The 13,553-nt window shown below is 51.5% G+C and overlaps 1 protein-coding gene across 1 annotated transcript in view; it reads left to right on the top strand.

The window, feature by feature from the left end:
- The window catches only part of LOC144718585 (uncharacterized), a 33,710-nt gene that overhangs the window by 6,239 nt on the left and 13,918 nt on the right, over positions 1-13,553 (top strand). Inside the window, exon 2 of the mRNA XM_078593959.1 lies at positions 4,918-4,995. Within this exon, the coding sequence (XP_078450085.1) occupies positions 4,951-4,995 (45 nt within the window). The 5' untranslated portion in view covers positions 4,918-4,950. The remainder of the gene's footprint in view (positions 1-4,917; positions 4,996-13,553) is intronic.

The following is a 13,553-nucleotide window of genomic DNA, read 5'->3' as shown; positions in this document are numbered from 1 at the left end:
CGATCGGAAGTGCGGTGGAAGGACAAGATATGAACACACAAAAAGCAGTTCTACCTGTGGCACAAAGGCGATGTGACGGAGTGGGCGAGTACGTACACGTGCTAGTGAGTTTGGTGCAGTGTTGCTGTGAGTCACGTGACACCCCATGTGCTCCTGGTTTCTCTGTTCTGGCCCTTAAACGATCGCACATTTTTCACTGACGCAATGTTGTCTGTGTGTGTGTGAAACTGCGTGCGCTGAGCATACATGCACAGTCACATGATGCACGTGCATGCATAGCGTACTCAACGTTTCGTATGCACACATGCATAGGTACGTGTGTGTGTTCATGTATGCATGAATGTTGGACAGATGAGGAGTGGTGGCGCAGTGGTTAGCGCGCTGGACTACGAACCCGGCGACCCGAGTTTGATTCCCGCTCACGTCCAACATCAGTGACGATTATCTGAACCGGTCCTGGGCCTCCCCTAGGTCGGCTCAGCCTCAATGAGTACCTGGTGCGGTGTGTACAACATCGCCACTTGGGAGACAAAGGCGGCTGGGCGTGGTGTTGCTACCCACCCACCCTCTCGTGTGCTGTGCCTGCCTTCATAGGTGCTCACTAACAGCACTTGCCCCTACAGTCTGTGTAGGCTATACGGGGATCTTTGTCTTGTTCACGTATACTGGAATGTTGTACACTTGTACAGCTATATACAGTAATGTGTGTGTGTTTTTGCGTATGTTATGCTATGGTGTTCATGGGTGAGTATGTGATAGTGCAGTACAGAAAAAGTGACAATACTACTCACTCTCACACCACGACACTCAGTCACACCGCTGTGATGCGTTGGTGTTTTCGAGCGAGCGTCTGATGGTGTGACACTGAGTACTGTGAAGTTGAGCATCATCTCAATCCCTCCCATCTCCACTTCCCGTGTGATGAAGCAACATCGTCATTTCAACATCATTGATCACACCACTCCTTGCCACCCCCCCCGTGTTAACCACAGCTACAGCTGCCTCGCTCACTTTCCAATTGGAAGTACCGCAGGAGAAATTGCTCCACTTCTTTGCATTCAAAACACATATTCCTCCGCGTCACCATTCTTGCACAGATCTTACAGTAGGTTGTCAATCCACTGCTGGATGAAAGGACCCTGCACAACACGCCGTTGTGTCGGTCACGGAGGTTGTGCGGCCGTACTTCACGGCGTTGGTCAGTGCGAAGATTTGAGTGAAGGCAGCCGGCCCTTGGACCGGTTCAAGTCACCACTCGGCACTCGGCGTCAATCTCGGAGGGCCGGGGAGTCGAACTCGGTTCGTCGGTTTCGGAGCGCCGTTTCATAACTCTTTCTCATTCGCTGCTGCCTTAAATATTGAAACCAAAATGAATTAAATTGGGATGTGTAAACTCCACATCCAGCTGTTTTGCACTTAAATCGGATGACCTCTTCAAAGAAGCTGCGGTATAAATTTTGTCGCCGGTCTTTTCGAATTCCCGAGCCACGTTTTTCACGGGGATACTTGCTAGGTACTTAGTCGAGAAAAAAAAAACCTCCCAAAGTGGAAACCCCTTGACAGCCATAAGAATCTCCACTCGCTCCCAACGCCACCGCCAAAACATTAGCCAGTCTGTGTCTCGTCTGCCAGTGCCATGTGCTTTTGGCGAGCGTGCGAGCGTGTGTGTGTGTACACGGAATGGTGGGAAGCAGTAGTCTAGCGGTTAGCGCGCTACGCTGTGAAACCTGGCCACCTGAGTTCGATTCCCACTCACGGCCAACACCAGTGGCGATTATCTAAACCGGTCTCGGGCCTCCCCTAGTTCGACTCAGCCTTAAATGAGTACCCGGTGCGGTGTGTTAAATCTGACCGCAGGGGAGTCGGGAAGCGGCCGGCCCGGGCGTGGTGCTGGTCACACCGCCCTCTCATAGGTGTGCCGTGCCGGTGGCCTTCGTGGGTTTCGTGGGTTCTCGGTAAGAGCGCTGGCCCCAACAATCCGCTTGGGCTCCATGGGGGGATCTTTGTCTCTGGGTGCGAGTGTTGCGAGTACGTGGTGGGCTGGCGGTGGCGGTCTGGTGTACTAGGTCGGTTGGCCATTGTGGATGTAGTTCCTCAAAGGCGGGCGGGCGGGCGGACGAGTGGGTAGGTGGGTGGGTGAGTGGGTAGGTGAGTGGGTAGGTGGGTGGGTGGGTGGGTAGGTGGGTGGGTGGGTAGGTGAGTGGGTAGGTGGGTGGGTGGGTGGGTAGGTGGGTGGGTGGGTAGGTGGGTGGGTGGGTGGGTCGGTGGGTAGGTGGGTTCGTAGGCAGATGGGCAGGCGGGCGGGTAGGTGGGCGGCAGGCAAACTGAACGGGGAGTTCGGTGGGAGTTCCTCTTATCAGCACAGAGGCAAATCGTTGTGTATTTATTTTCCCTGTTGTGGCCGTTGCTCTGGCCCCAATGTCCAGCACTTGACCTTCAACCCCCGCCGTCCCATTGCTGCGTGTGGAGGGAAGGGAGGTAGGAAGGGGCTGTTTATTCATTCATCACAACAGCGTCTATCCCACGTGTCATCGTGGTTCTCACTGGGTCGTGTGTGTCTGTGTGCTAGAGGGTTAGAGGTTAGTTTCCCTCACAAAGGTTCTGGGTCATGTGTGTGTGTATGTGCTAGAGGATTACGGTACATCGTAGGTGCTCGCTAACAGCACTTGCCTCAACAGTCTGTTATGGCTACACGGGGGATCTTTGTGCTGGGTCGTGTGTGTCTGTGTGTGCGTGTACCACATTTGTGGGGAGCGGTAGTGTAGCGGTTAGCGTGCTGCGCTATGAACCTGGCCACCTGACTTCGATTCCCTCTCACGGCCAACACCAGTGACGATTATCTGAACCGGTCCTGGGCCTCCCCTAGGTCGACTCAGCCTTAAATGAGTACCTGGTGCGGTGTGTAAACATCGGCACTGGGGAGACAAAGGCGGTGGGGCGTGGTGCTGGCCACCCACCCCCTTCATAGGTGCTCGCTAACAGCACTTGCCCCTACAGTCTGTTAAGTCTTTCTGGGGGATCTTTGTTTTTTTGTGTGTGTACCACAGCAGTGATGGGTTGCTGGGGTTCCGTGCGTCAATATTCCACAGTTTCACGTGAAGAAGTGGCCGCGCTGTCAGTCATGTCGCTAACATGTTTAGTTTGTTGTCCTTCCCCCCCCCCGCACCTCCGATTAGCACGGTTGGTTACGTACAATGCGAAAGAATTTCAACATACACACGTGTGTACGTGCGCGTCGCTCTGTCGGTATTATTATTATTAATTCTAGATTTGAAGCTTTCGTGACTGCAAGGATTCATATTCTTAGGTTTTTTAGATGAAGTCACGTAGGTAAAAAATAAAAATTAATAAAAGTAAAATGAAAATAAAAAAAATCACGACGTTGCCTCCGAAACGTCGTGATTTTTTATTTTTATTTTACTTTTATTAATTAAAATTTTTTACCTACGTGACTTTACCGAAAAAACCTAAGAATATTATTATTAATGTTGTTGGTGGTTCTGGCTAGTGTGAGGGTCTGAGCAAGTGTGGGGGTTAGGGCTAGAGTTCGTGCGAAGAGCTTGGAGTGTGAGGACTAGTGTTAGGGTTATGGCTCGAATTAGTACGAGAGCCATGGGGTCAGCTGTTAAGGTGAGGGCTAAATCAAGCCTTAATGTTTGGGCTTGAGTTGGTGTTAGCTCGCGAATTGCTACGGTTTTTGGAACTCGTTCTCGCGTGTGGAGCTTGGTAAAAGCAGTGCTGCTGCTGCTCTCTCCAGCTTTCCAGCAAAAACCTCACGGAAGTGGTTTTGCAGTTTTGATTTCGCCTTTGCGAACGTCGCTCAGAAAATTCCCCATCAGCTTCAGCTCCGGCCATTGAGGTGCGTGCACACCTGTGCGTGCGCACGTGTGTGCACCTGTGCGTGCGCACGTGTGTGCACCTGTGCGTGCGTGTGTGTGCAGTGGGGAGCACTAGTGTGGTGGTTAGCACGCTGCGTTACAAACCAAGCGACCCGAGTTCGACTCTCTCCCACTGCCCCATATCGGTAACTAATGTCGGAATCGGTAATGGGCCACCCTTGGGTGGACTCGGCCATAAATGGGTACCTGGTGCCATGTTTAAACATCGGCACTGACGAGACAAATGCAGCCGGGGCGTGGTGCTGGCCACCCACTCCCTCGTGTGCCGTGCCGGCCTTAATCGGCGCTCGCTTATGGAACTTGTCCCTGCCGCCTGTGCAGGCTGCACGGGGGATCTTTGCTTTTGTTTGTACGTGTGCATCTGCGCGTGTGTGACACGTGTTGTTGTGTCGTCTTCTCCCGTCCGAAGGCCTTGGTCTGCTTCTCTGAGCCTCGGGCATTTCCGCCGAGACCCAGCGACAAGCGTTTGCGGCAGGAAGCGTGCCTTCCTGATGTTGCTGCTGCTGCTGTGTAATGGGGAAGCTTTCCACGCAGGAGAATCACTTGCAGCGCACAGCGCTGGGGAATTGCTTGCAGCATGCAGCAGCGGCGGCGGCGGCGGCAAATGAGTGCATCTGTGTTCACCGTTTGTCCCTCTCCGCTTGTGTCGACCAGAAGTCGAGAATAATTTCCAGCATTTGGCATTGGGAAATCAATGCAGCAGCAATGGATGTGTGCATAGCAGTATTTACCAATTGGTTCTCCCTGCTTGTATCGAACAGAAATCGAGTATCAATTTCCAGCGTGCAACACACGGGAATCAATTGCAGCATGCGGCATTAACAAATGTGTGCACATCGTGTTGACCGTCCGTCATCTTTCGTGTGGAACACAAACGGAGACTCATTTGCGCTGATGCTGCACGAGCGGATCATTTGCAGCATGCAGCATTGGAAAGAGAAAACGCGTTTGACCGCCGGTCCCTCTCCCCTTGTCCTCCCGCCCCACCCCAACCCTTCTGTCTCTCCTCGACCCGCAGTGAGGCCTTCTCTGCACTGCCATTCTGCGTGGCATGACGACAAACAGCAGTAGCAGCAAGGTGAACAAGGCTCTCAAGGTGAGCCAGCCAGCGGGTTCGAGTGTGCGGGGCGAGTGTGCGGGGCGAGTGTGCGTGAAGGGTGTGCAAGGCTGTGTATGTGTGCGAGTGAGAGAGGGAGTGGGAGTGCGAGGGAAAGAGTGCGAGAGAAGTGTGTGGGAGTGCGAGTGAAAGAGTGCGAGAGAAGTGTGTGGGAGTGTGAGCGACAGAGGGAGTGCGAGGGAAAGAGTGCGAGAGAAGTGTGTGGGAGTGCGAGTGGGAGTGCGAGGGAAGTGTGTGGGAGTGCGAGCGACAGTGGGAGTGCGAGTGAAAGAGTGCGAGAGAAGTGTGTGGGAGTGCGAGCGACAGAGGGAGTGCGAGGGAAAGAGTGCGAGAGAAGTGTGTGGGAGTGTGAGCGACAGTGGGAGTGCGAGGGAAAGAGTGCAAGAGAAGTGTGTGGGAGTGTGAGCGACAGTGGGAGTGCGAGGGAAAGAGTGCAAGAGAAGTGTGTGGGAGTGTGAGCGACAGTGGGAGTGCGAGGGAAAGAGTGCAAGAGAAGTGTGTGGGAGTGCGAGCGACAGTGGGAGTGCGAGGGAAAGAGTGCGAGAGAAGTGTGGGGGAGTGTGAGCGACAGTGGGAGTGCGAGGGAAAGAGTGCGAGAGAAGTGTGGGGGAGTGTGAGCGACAGTGGTAGTGCGAGGGAAAGAGTGCGAGAGAAGTGTGTGGGAGTGCGAGCGACAGTGGGAGTGCGAGTGACTGGGAGTGTGAGGGAAAGAGTGCGAGAGAAGTGTGTGGGAGTGCGAGGGAAAGAGTGTGAGAGAAGTGTGTGGGAGTGTGAGAAACAGTGGGAGTGCGAGGGAAAGAGTGCGAGAGAAGTGTGGGGGAGTGTGAGAGACAGTGGGAGTGCGAGAGAAAGAGTGCGAGAGAAGTGTGTGGGAGTGTGAGAGACAGTGGGAGTGCGAGGGAAAGAGTGCGAGAGAAGTGTGTGGGAGTGTGAGCGACAGTGGGAGTGCGAGGGAAAGAGTGCGAGAGAAGTGTGGGGGAGTGTGAGAGACAGTGGGAGTGCGAGAGAAAGAGTGCGAGAGAAGTGTGTGGGAGTGTGAGAGACAGTGGGAGTGCGAGGGAAAGAGTGCGAGAGAAGTGTGTGGGAGTGTGAGCGACAGTGGGAGTGCGAGGGAAAGAGTGCGAGAGAAGTGTGGGAGTGCGGGCGTCTGCTCCCTCACGTCTCCACGTACGAGGCCGGTTGCGTCGAGGTTTGGCCCGGGGTTGTGCGTTCGGCCGTCAAGACTAACCCTGGGCAAATGTTCTCGGGAGTTGCTTCGCTCCTGCGGCGCGGGACTTGTTGCTCGTGGCTGCCCGCACGACGGTTGTCCTCCGCCGCTGGCTCGCGTGCGGGGTTTTATTTCGCACGAGGTCGCCCGTAGCTGTTGCCGCGAGCGATGGGTTGCGTGAAGTTGCTCGCGGTCGGGGCTAGGTCACTTCTGGGCTTCCCACGAGCGCGTTGTCGATGACCTCTCGCGGTCGCTTCGTAATCGTGACCGCTCCCTTAAAAACGTCCGTCGCGATTGTCCCCCCCCCCCACCGTCCTTTTGAGGTCGCTCGTAGTTTCCCCTCCTTGGCCATTGACGGACGCACGCGATTGCCCGGCAGCTTCTCAACGCGTCGCTCACTATTCTTATTTCCTTGAGGTTGCTCGCGGTTGTTGCTTGCGGTTGCTCCCCTACGGCGTGCCACGCGCTCTTCTCCCGTGCGCCGCGCGCGTGTGCGCCCGTGTTTACGTCTCCGCCGCACGTGCTTTGCCGCCACCCCCCCCCCTCGTGCGAGTGTTTTGCTCGTGCTCCTGCCAAACACGTGTGTGTGCGTGTCTGCGTGCGTGATGGTTAGTGCGCCTTGCTACAAAACCCGGTGACCCGAGTTCGATTCACGCTCGTAGTCAAACACCAGTGACGATTATCTGAACCGGTCCTGGGCCCTCCCCTAGATCGACTCGGCCTCAAATGAGTACCTGGTGCGGTGTGTCAACATCGCCACCGGGGAGACAAAGGCGGCCGGGCGTGGTGCTGGCCACCCCACCCCATCGTGTGCCGTGTCAGCCTTCATAGGTGCTGTTCGCTAACAACACTTGCCCCAACGGTCTTTTATGGTTATACGGGGGATCTTTGTCGTTGTGTGCGTGCTGGAGGGATGGAGGGAGGAGGGAGTGAGAGGAGGGGAGGGAGACCTCTGCCCAGGAAACTGTGGCTGTGATGCTATTTCTGGATGTGACATATCGACCCGCAATGCCAAAGAAGAGCACGCTGCTTTTTCCCCAATAAAGTGATGTCACGTGTTTGTGTGTATATATACGCGCGTGTGTTTATAGACATCTGTGTGTGTGTGTGCGATTGTTATTCAAATAGTGGGGAAGCGGTAGGGGCAGGAGTTGGCACGCTGCGCTACAAACCCGGTGACCTGAGTTGGATTCTCGCTCGTGGCCAACTTCGGTGACAGATATCTGAGCCGGTCCTGGGCAAGAGCACAGCACTTGCCCCAACAGTCTGTTAGGGCGATATGGGGGCTCTTTGTCTTTTTTGTGTGTGCGTGTGTGTGTGTGTACGTTACGGTGGATGAGCGGGTGGTACCGAGGTAGTTATTGCACTGCTCTGCGAGCCCGGCCACCCTCGTTCGATTCCAACTCACGGCCAACATTGGTGACGAGTTTCGGAAGCTGTCCCGGGTCTCCCCTAGGCTGACTTGGCCTCAAATGAGTACCTGGTGAGGTGTGTAGACGTCAGTATTGGGGAGACAGGCGACTGGGTGGTTGGGTGTGGTGGCTACGTCGCGTGCTCTTGTGCAACGTGCCGGCCACCAATTGGTCCTCGCTAACAGCACTTCCGCCAACAGTCTCTATGGGTCCATGTGTTTATTTTGATAAACGTGTGTCTTTCTGGAATGGTCAATTCCTCCACCAATTGGAAAATTTCCACGATTTTGGGGTCACACTTTGATTCGGCGTTCGACTTAGCTTTGTCTCGTTTGCGTTGTTTTCCGTTTGTTCCCTCGCGCTTTGTGCAGCTCCGTACAAGCGCGGCGACGCTCGCACGAGAGCGACCAGGGCTGAAGCACAATGTCAGCAAGCCATCGCATTTGCTCAGACAATTCACGTGACATTCGTCGTAAATCATCATTGGCCGTGGGCAATCTACTTCTTGGATGAAGGCCTCCCCCAGGCCGTCACCACCGCCATCACCGCTTGTGATTACACTGGTCAACAAAAAAAAACAATTCTGGCCCGAACTTTTGCAGCTGTTTTAGACTAATTTCAGGGTGCTGATTCCAAATCTGATCTCAGATTTGCTCTATCACATCTCATTTTTATGCTATCGGCATACCCCATTTCCATTGATTTTACCCAAAATTAACTTATGATTGCAAGTTGTTGCGAGTCAGTGACTGTTTTAGTGTTAAAATATGGTGCTGTATTTTTAGGATAGTGTGTTTATTATATAATTTTATGTAGATATCCACATTTATTTAATATTTTTCTTCTGCAGTTTTTATTGAAAATGCAATATTTGATATCTCAAAAACCTGATGTGATAGATTCCAAATCTGATGCCAGATTTGGAATCAGCACCCCAAAATTACCTTAAAACCCCTCTTCTTGGTTCTTTCGGTAAAGTCACGTAGAATGGAAATAATAAAATAATAAAAATAAAACATAATAAAATAATTCTCACGACGTTTCGGCCTGAATGACTCTGTCTCCTCGACAGACCTGTTCTCCACCTGAGGACGGCTGCTTGCGTTGTGGCCGAAACGTCGTGAGAATTATTTTATTATGTTTTATTATTATTTTATTATTTCCATTCTACGTGACTTTACCGAAAGAACCAAGAAGATGAATCCCTGCAGTCACGAAAGCTTTAAATCGAAGGATACCTTAAAACCGTTGGAATACCTTATGCCAGAAAAAGTGTGTTGACCAGTGTAATCCACCTGGCACTTGCTGCACGCGAACTCATTCTGTCGCTCCATCTCCTCCTCGGTGCGCGGTCCGTTCCTCGGCTGCCACTCTTTTACTCTTTTTTGACCGTTGGACCTCACCCGCTGTCCAAGCCCACTTTCAGTTTGATGAGGTCACGGACCTGTGTTCCTCTTTACATCTCTCGGTGCAATCGCAAGCTTGCCGCTCCCCACGCTTCTTGGCGCACTCTTCTTCGGTCGTTGTTTCCGTATTCTTCACCGACGGTCACGCTTAACAGAGCGCGATAATTCCATTTTGTAGAGCATCGTTCATGCTAATTGCATCCCACGGCGCTGTACGATGACTATATGTTTACATAGCCAACCATGCTAATCGGAGTTGCAGAGGAAGGACAATACACTATGGGTCTCTTCGTGAGTCTATGGGTCTCTGTGTAGTGAGTTTATTGGCCTCTGCTGTGTGAGTGTATGTACGTTGAATTTCTTTCTCACCGTACGTAGCCAACTGTGCTAGTTAGAGGTGCGAAATATATTCGCAGCTACCGAGCGAATGAATTAAACGAAACAAAGAAATGGCACCAAAGCAAAAGGCTCAAACAACAACAACAAAAGAATTCAGTCTTGCTTCGAAAATGTGATTGTTTGTTTTGTTTATTTGTTGTTCACAATCACGATTAAATGACTTTGCCTGGGAAAGCGAAACCAGGGGGTCGGCAACCACAACAACAAGAAGAGACATTTTTTTTTAATTCGGAAGAAAAAAAACCTCTATACAGGCAGTCCTCAACTTACGATGGAGATGCGTTAAGACGACCCCATCGTAAGTCGAAAATATCGCAAGTCGAAGATGGCCTCGCCTACCCAGGAGTCTTAAAGAATGGTGATAATTTAGCAAAACAGAGCAATTTACAGTACCGTACTGTATAAACTATATACTGTATGTATGTATTAATGACTACTGTATTGCACAGTAAAATGTAAAGTAAAAAAACAAGGTAAATTCTTAGCCTACCTATATGAACTGCAATTTAATAGAAAGTTTTTTCAGGAAACAATCCTATCTGCTACAAAAACGTTTAACATGCATTGAACGTATCTTATCGTGGTAACCTTAAAATGAAATCGCTAAAGCTACGTATCACACATGCACTGAACGTATCGTAACGTATCATATTGTACTGTACTCGCCAAGATTCTGTCCGTCGTCTGCACACGTGAACGATGTTGGGTTGTTGATGGCCATTTTGTCGTATCGCCATCGTAAGATCGAAATATCGTCAGTCGGACCATCGTAACTCGGGGACTACCTGTATTTCAAGAGCCGCAATGCCAGGTGGTGAATACGAGACAGTGGGTCCTTGATAAATGACATCACGAAGCGGTTCCTTAAAGAGCCACAGGTTGCCAACCCCTGAGCCAGACCGAGTCTCGTGACCCTTATTCAGAAGGGTCCTGGTTTCGAATGTCTGGCCAATACGCCTACTAATGCTTGTTTACTAAAACTATAAACTATTTTTGGCTTTACCAGGTAATGCCCACTGAGCTATGTAGTAGCTCTTTTTCAGAAGCGAACTGGCCACAATTGATCGCTCAACGAAGTGGCTTATCAAGTGTAAATGTATAGCAGCCAGATACTCGTAAGCACATGTTTCTAAATGTGGAGAGAAAACCGGGGGACCCAGAGAGAAAAATCCACGCGACCACGGGGAGAGAGACGCTTGCTCCAATTATACAGACGTCAGGATCGGGACCGAACCCACGACCTGAATACCAGGCGAGGTAGTTAACGTCTCGCCGCTGTGTTGCGTACCGAGAGGAAAATGAAGTGCCTGGAGGAAAACCCGTGCGACGCGGGGGTGACGGGCATTCAGACTCTGCCAACGTAACGAAGTGCATTACACTGGTCAACAAAAAAAAAACTTTTTTTCTGCCTGGACTTTTGCAGCTGTTTTAGACTAATTTCAGGGTGCCGATTCCAAACCTGATCTCATATTTGCTCTATCACATCTCATTTTATGCTATCGGCATACCCCATTTTCATTGATTTTACCCGAAATTGACTCTGTCACTTATGATTACAAGTTGTTGCGAGTCAGTGACTGCTTTAGTGTTAAAATATGGTGCTGTATTTTTAGGATAGTGTGTTTATAATATCATTTTATGTAGATATCCATATTTATTTAATATTTTTCTTCTGCAGTTTTTATTGAAAATGCAATATTTGATATCTCAAAAACCTGATGTATAGATAGACAAAAACTGATGCTAGATTTGGAATCGGCACCCCAAAATTACCTTAACACCGTTGGAATACCTTATGCCAGAAAAAGTGTGTTGACCAGTGTTATTAACCTAGAGAAAGGCTTGCTGAATCCACGGGAGTGGTCCTGTTGCATTGTCGATGTTTGATATAAACCATCGAGCGGACTCCGGTCATCCTCGCAGCGGCGATGGCTTTTTGTCTGGCCATCGTCTGGAACGCGCTCTTCCTTCCGATGTTAGGGAGCCACTGGAGCTAAGCGCTGTTAAATCGTCGTCATCTCGATTGAAAGGTCATTTCTTTGGAACCGCTTTTTGTGTTTGGTTGTCCTTCCCCCGCACCTCCGATTGTATCATGGTTGGCTACGTCCGGTGCGAAAGAAAAGCAAATCGCATTTTATTACATCCGTTGGCCCACTGCTTGTAAAATGAAAGTTGGGCTGAGTGTGGTAGGAAACTGGAGAACCCGGAGAAAACCAACTTTGAGTACAAGAGGTTCGCAATACACGAATATCCGCACAAAACGGGTTTGACGAAACCACTTTGGGAGTCTGTAATCAGCCAACTGCGTTGCACCTGTGTGTCACCTACTTGCCGCGCTGCGTTATGGAGGAGTTATCTAATTTACCAGTGGGTGGACGGGGTGGGGGGGGTACACAGACGGTTCCATCGTTGTGTGATCCATTAACCCTGACGCTCGTATTGACCACGAATGTTGGTTCATCTATGGCCGGCACTCATGGTGGCAATCAAACGTACGTTGGGATGTGTGTGTGTGTGTACGCGCGTGTATGTGTTGTGTATGTAGGTGTGTGTGCAATGCCGGCCTTCATAGGTGCTCGCTAACAGCACTTGCCCTAACAGCCTGTTAAGGCTATGGAGGGGGGGGGTCTTTGTCTTTGTACGTGTTGTGGAGTGGCAGAGCGGCGGTTAGCGCGCTGCGCCAGGAACACGGCAACCTGAGTTCAATTCCTGCTCGTGGCCAACACCAGTGGCGAATATCTGAACCGGTGCTGGGCAGTCTTACCCCTCGGTCGACTCAGCCTTGAATGAAGTACATCAGCACTGGCGGTGGGGCGTGGTACCGGCCACACCACCCCACACGTGCACCGTGCCGGCGTTCGTAGGTGCTCGCTAACAGCACTTGCCCCAACAGTCTGGTAAAGGCTACACAGGGGATGTTTGTGTCTGTGTGCGCACGTGTAAATCTGCGTGTCTGTGTGTTCTCATACAGTATTTATAATCGTGCGAGAGGTGCTGCATCAGCATTTGCTTTGTCAACACGAGAGAGAGAGTGAGCGAGCAAGTGAGAGCGAGCGAGGGAGCTGAGGGAGAGGGTGGGCAAGAGAGCCGTAAATATTGCTTGTGAAGCACAACTACAGATGTCAGTAGGGCTGCGATGGATGCTGTCCGTTCCTCATGCCCTGCCTGCATGTGTACTATGTGTGTGTGTCTGTGTGGATGTGGTACACGTGTGCCTGCATGTGTACTATGTGTGTGTGTGTGTCTGTGTGGATGTGGTACACGTGTGCCTGCATGTGTACTATGTGTGTGTGTCTGTGTGGATGTGGTACACGTGTGCCTGCATGTGTGTGTATGTGTATGTGGTAGACGTGCACCTGCATGTGTGTGTATGTGGTACACGTGTGCCTGCATGTGTGTGTGTGTGTGTCTGTGTGGATGTGGTACACGTGCGCCTGCATGTGTGTGTGTGTGGATGTGGTACACGTGTGCCTGCATGTGTGCATGTGTGTGTGTCTGTGTGGATGTGGTACATGTGCACCTTGTAATTGTGTGTGCTTGTGTGTATGTGACGCTCACAACAACGAGTGGAGCGCCGGGTGGCTAAAGCACAGCAAGTTGGTACAGTAGGGGGCACAGGTGGAGCATCAGCCAGTCATCTCGGTCATCTCGGTCAGTCGACCCGTGGCACCTGCTGGGTCTGCCCCGTGACCTCCTGCCAGCGGGCGTTCGACACTTCACGTGGCCTCAAGGTGCACTTGGCCTGGCACAAGCGTCGTGGTGACGTCACCGCCACTTAGTGGCGAATGGCGGTTGTTGTTGTTGTGTGTATATGCATCTGTCCGAGTTATGAGCATGTAACCAGCTCGCGGCCAACACCAGTGACGATTATCTGAACTGGTCCTGGGCCTCCCCTAGGTCGACTCAGCCTCAAATGAGTACCTACTTCGGTGTGTAAATATTGTCCATGGGGAGACAAAGGTGGTCGTGCTTGGAGTTGGCCACCCACCCCCCCTGTGTGCCGTGCCGGCCTTCATAGGTGCTCGCTAACAGCACTTGCTCAAACAGTCTGCTAAGGCTATGCGGGGGATATTTAACTTTGTGTGTGTGCACGTGTGTGAGTGTGTGTTCAGA

Source organism: Lampetra planeri, chromosome 5 (assembly GCF_965212315.1).
Source record: "Lampetra planeri chromosome 5, kcLamPlan1.2.h2, whole genome shotgun sequence".
NCBI classification, from domain to species: domain Eukaryota; kingdom Metazoa; phylum Chordata; class Hyperoartia; order Petromyzontiformes; family Petromyzontidae; genus Lampetra; species Lampetra planeri.
Note: the sequence above shows the minus strand (reverse complement) of the source record. Positions and strands in the feature narration are given on the sequence as shown.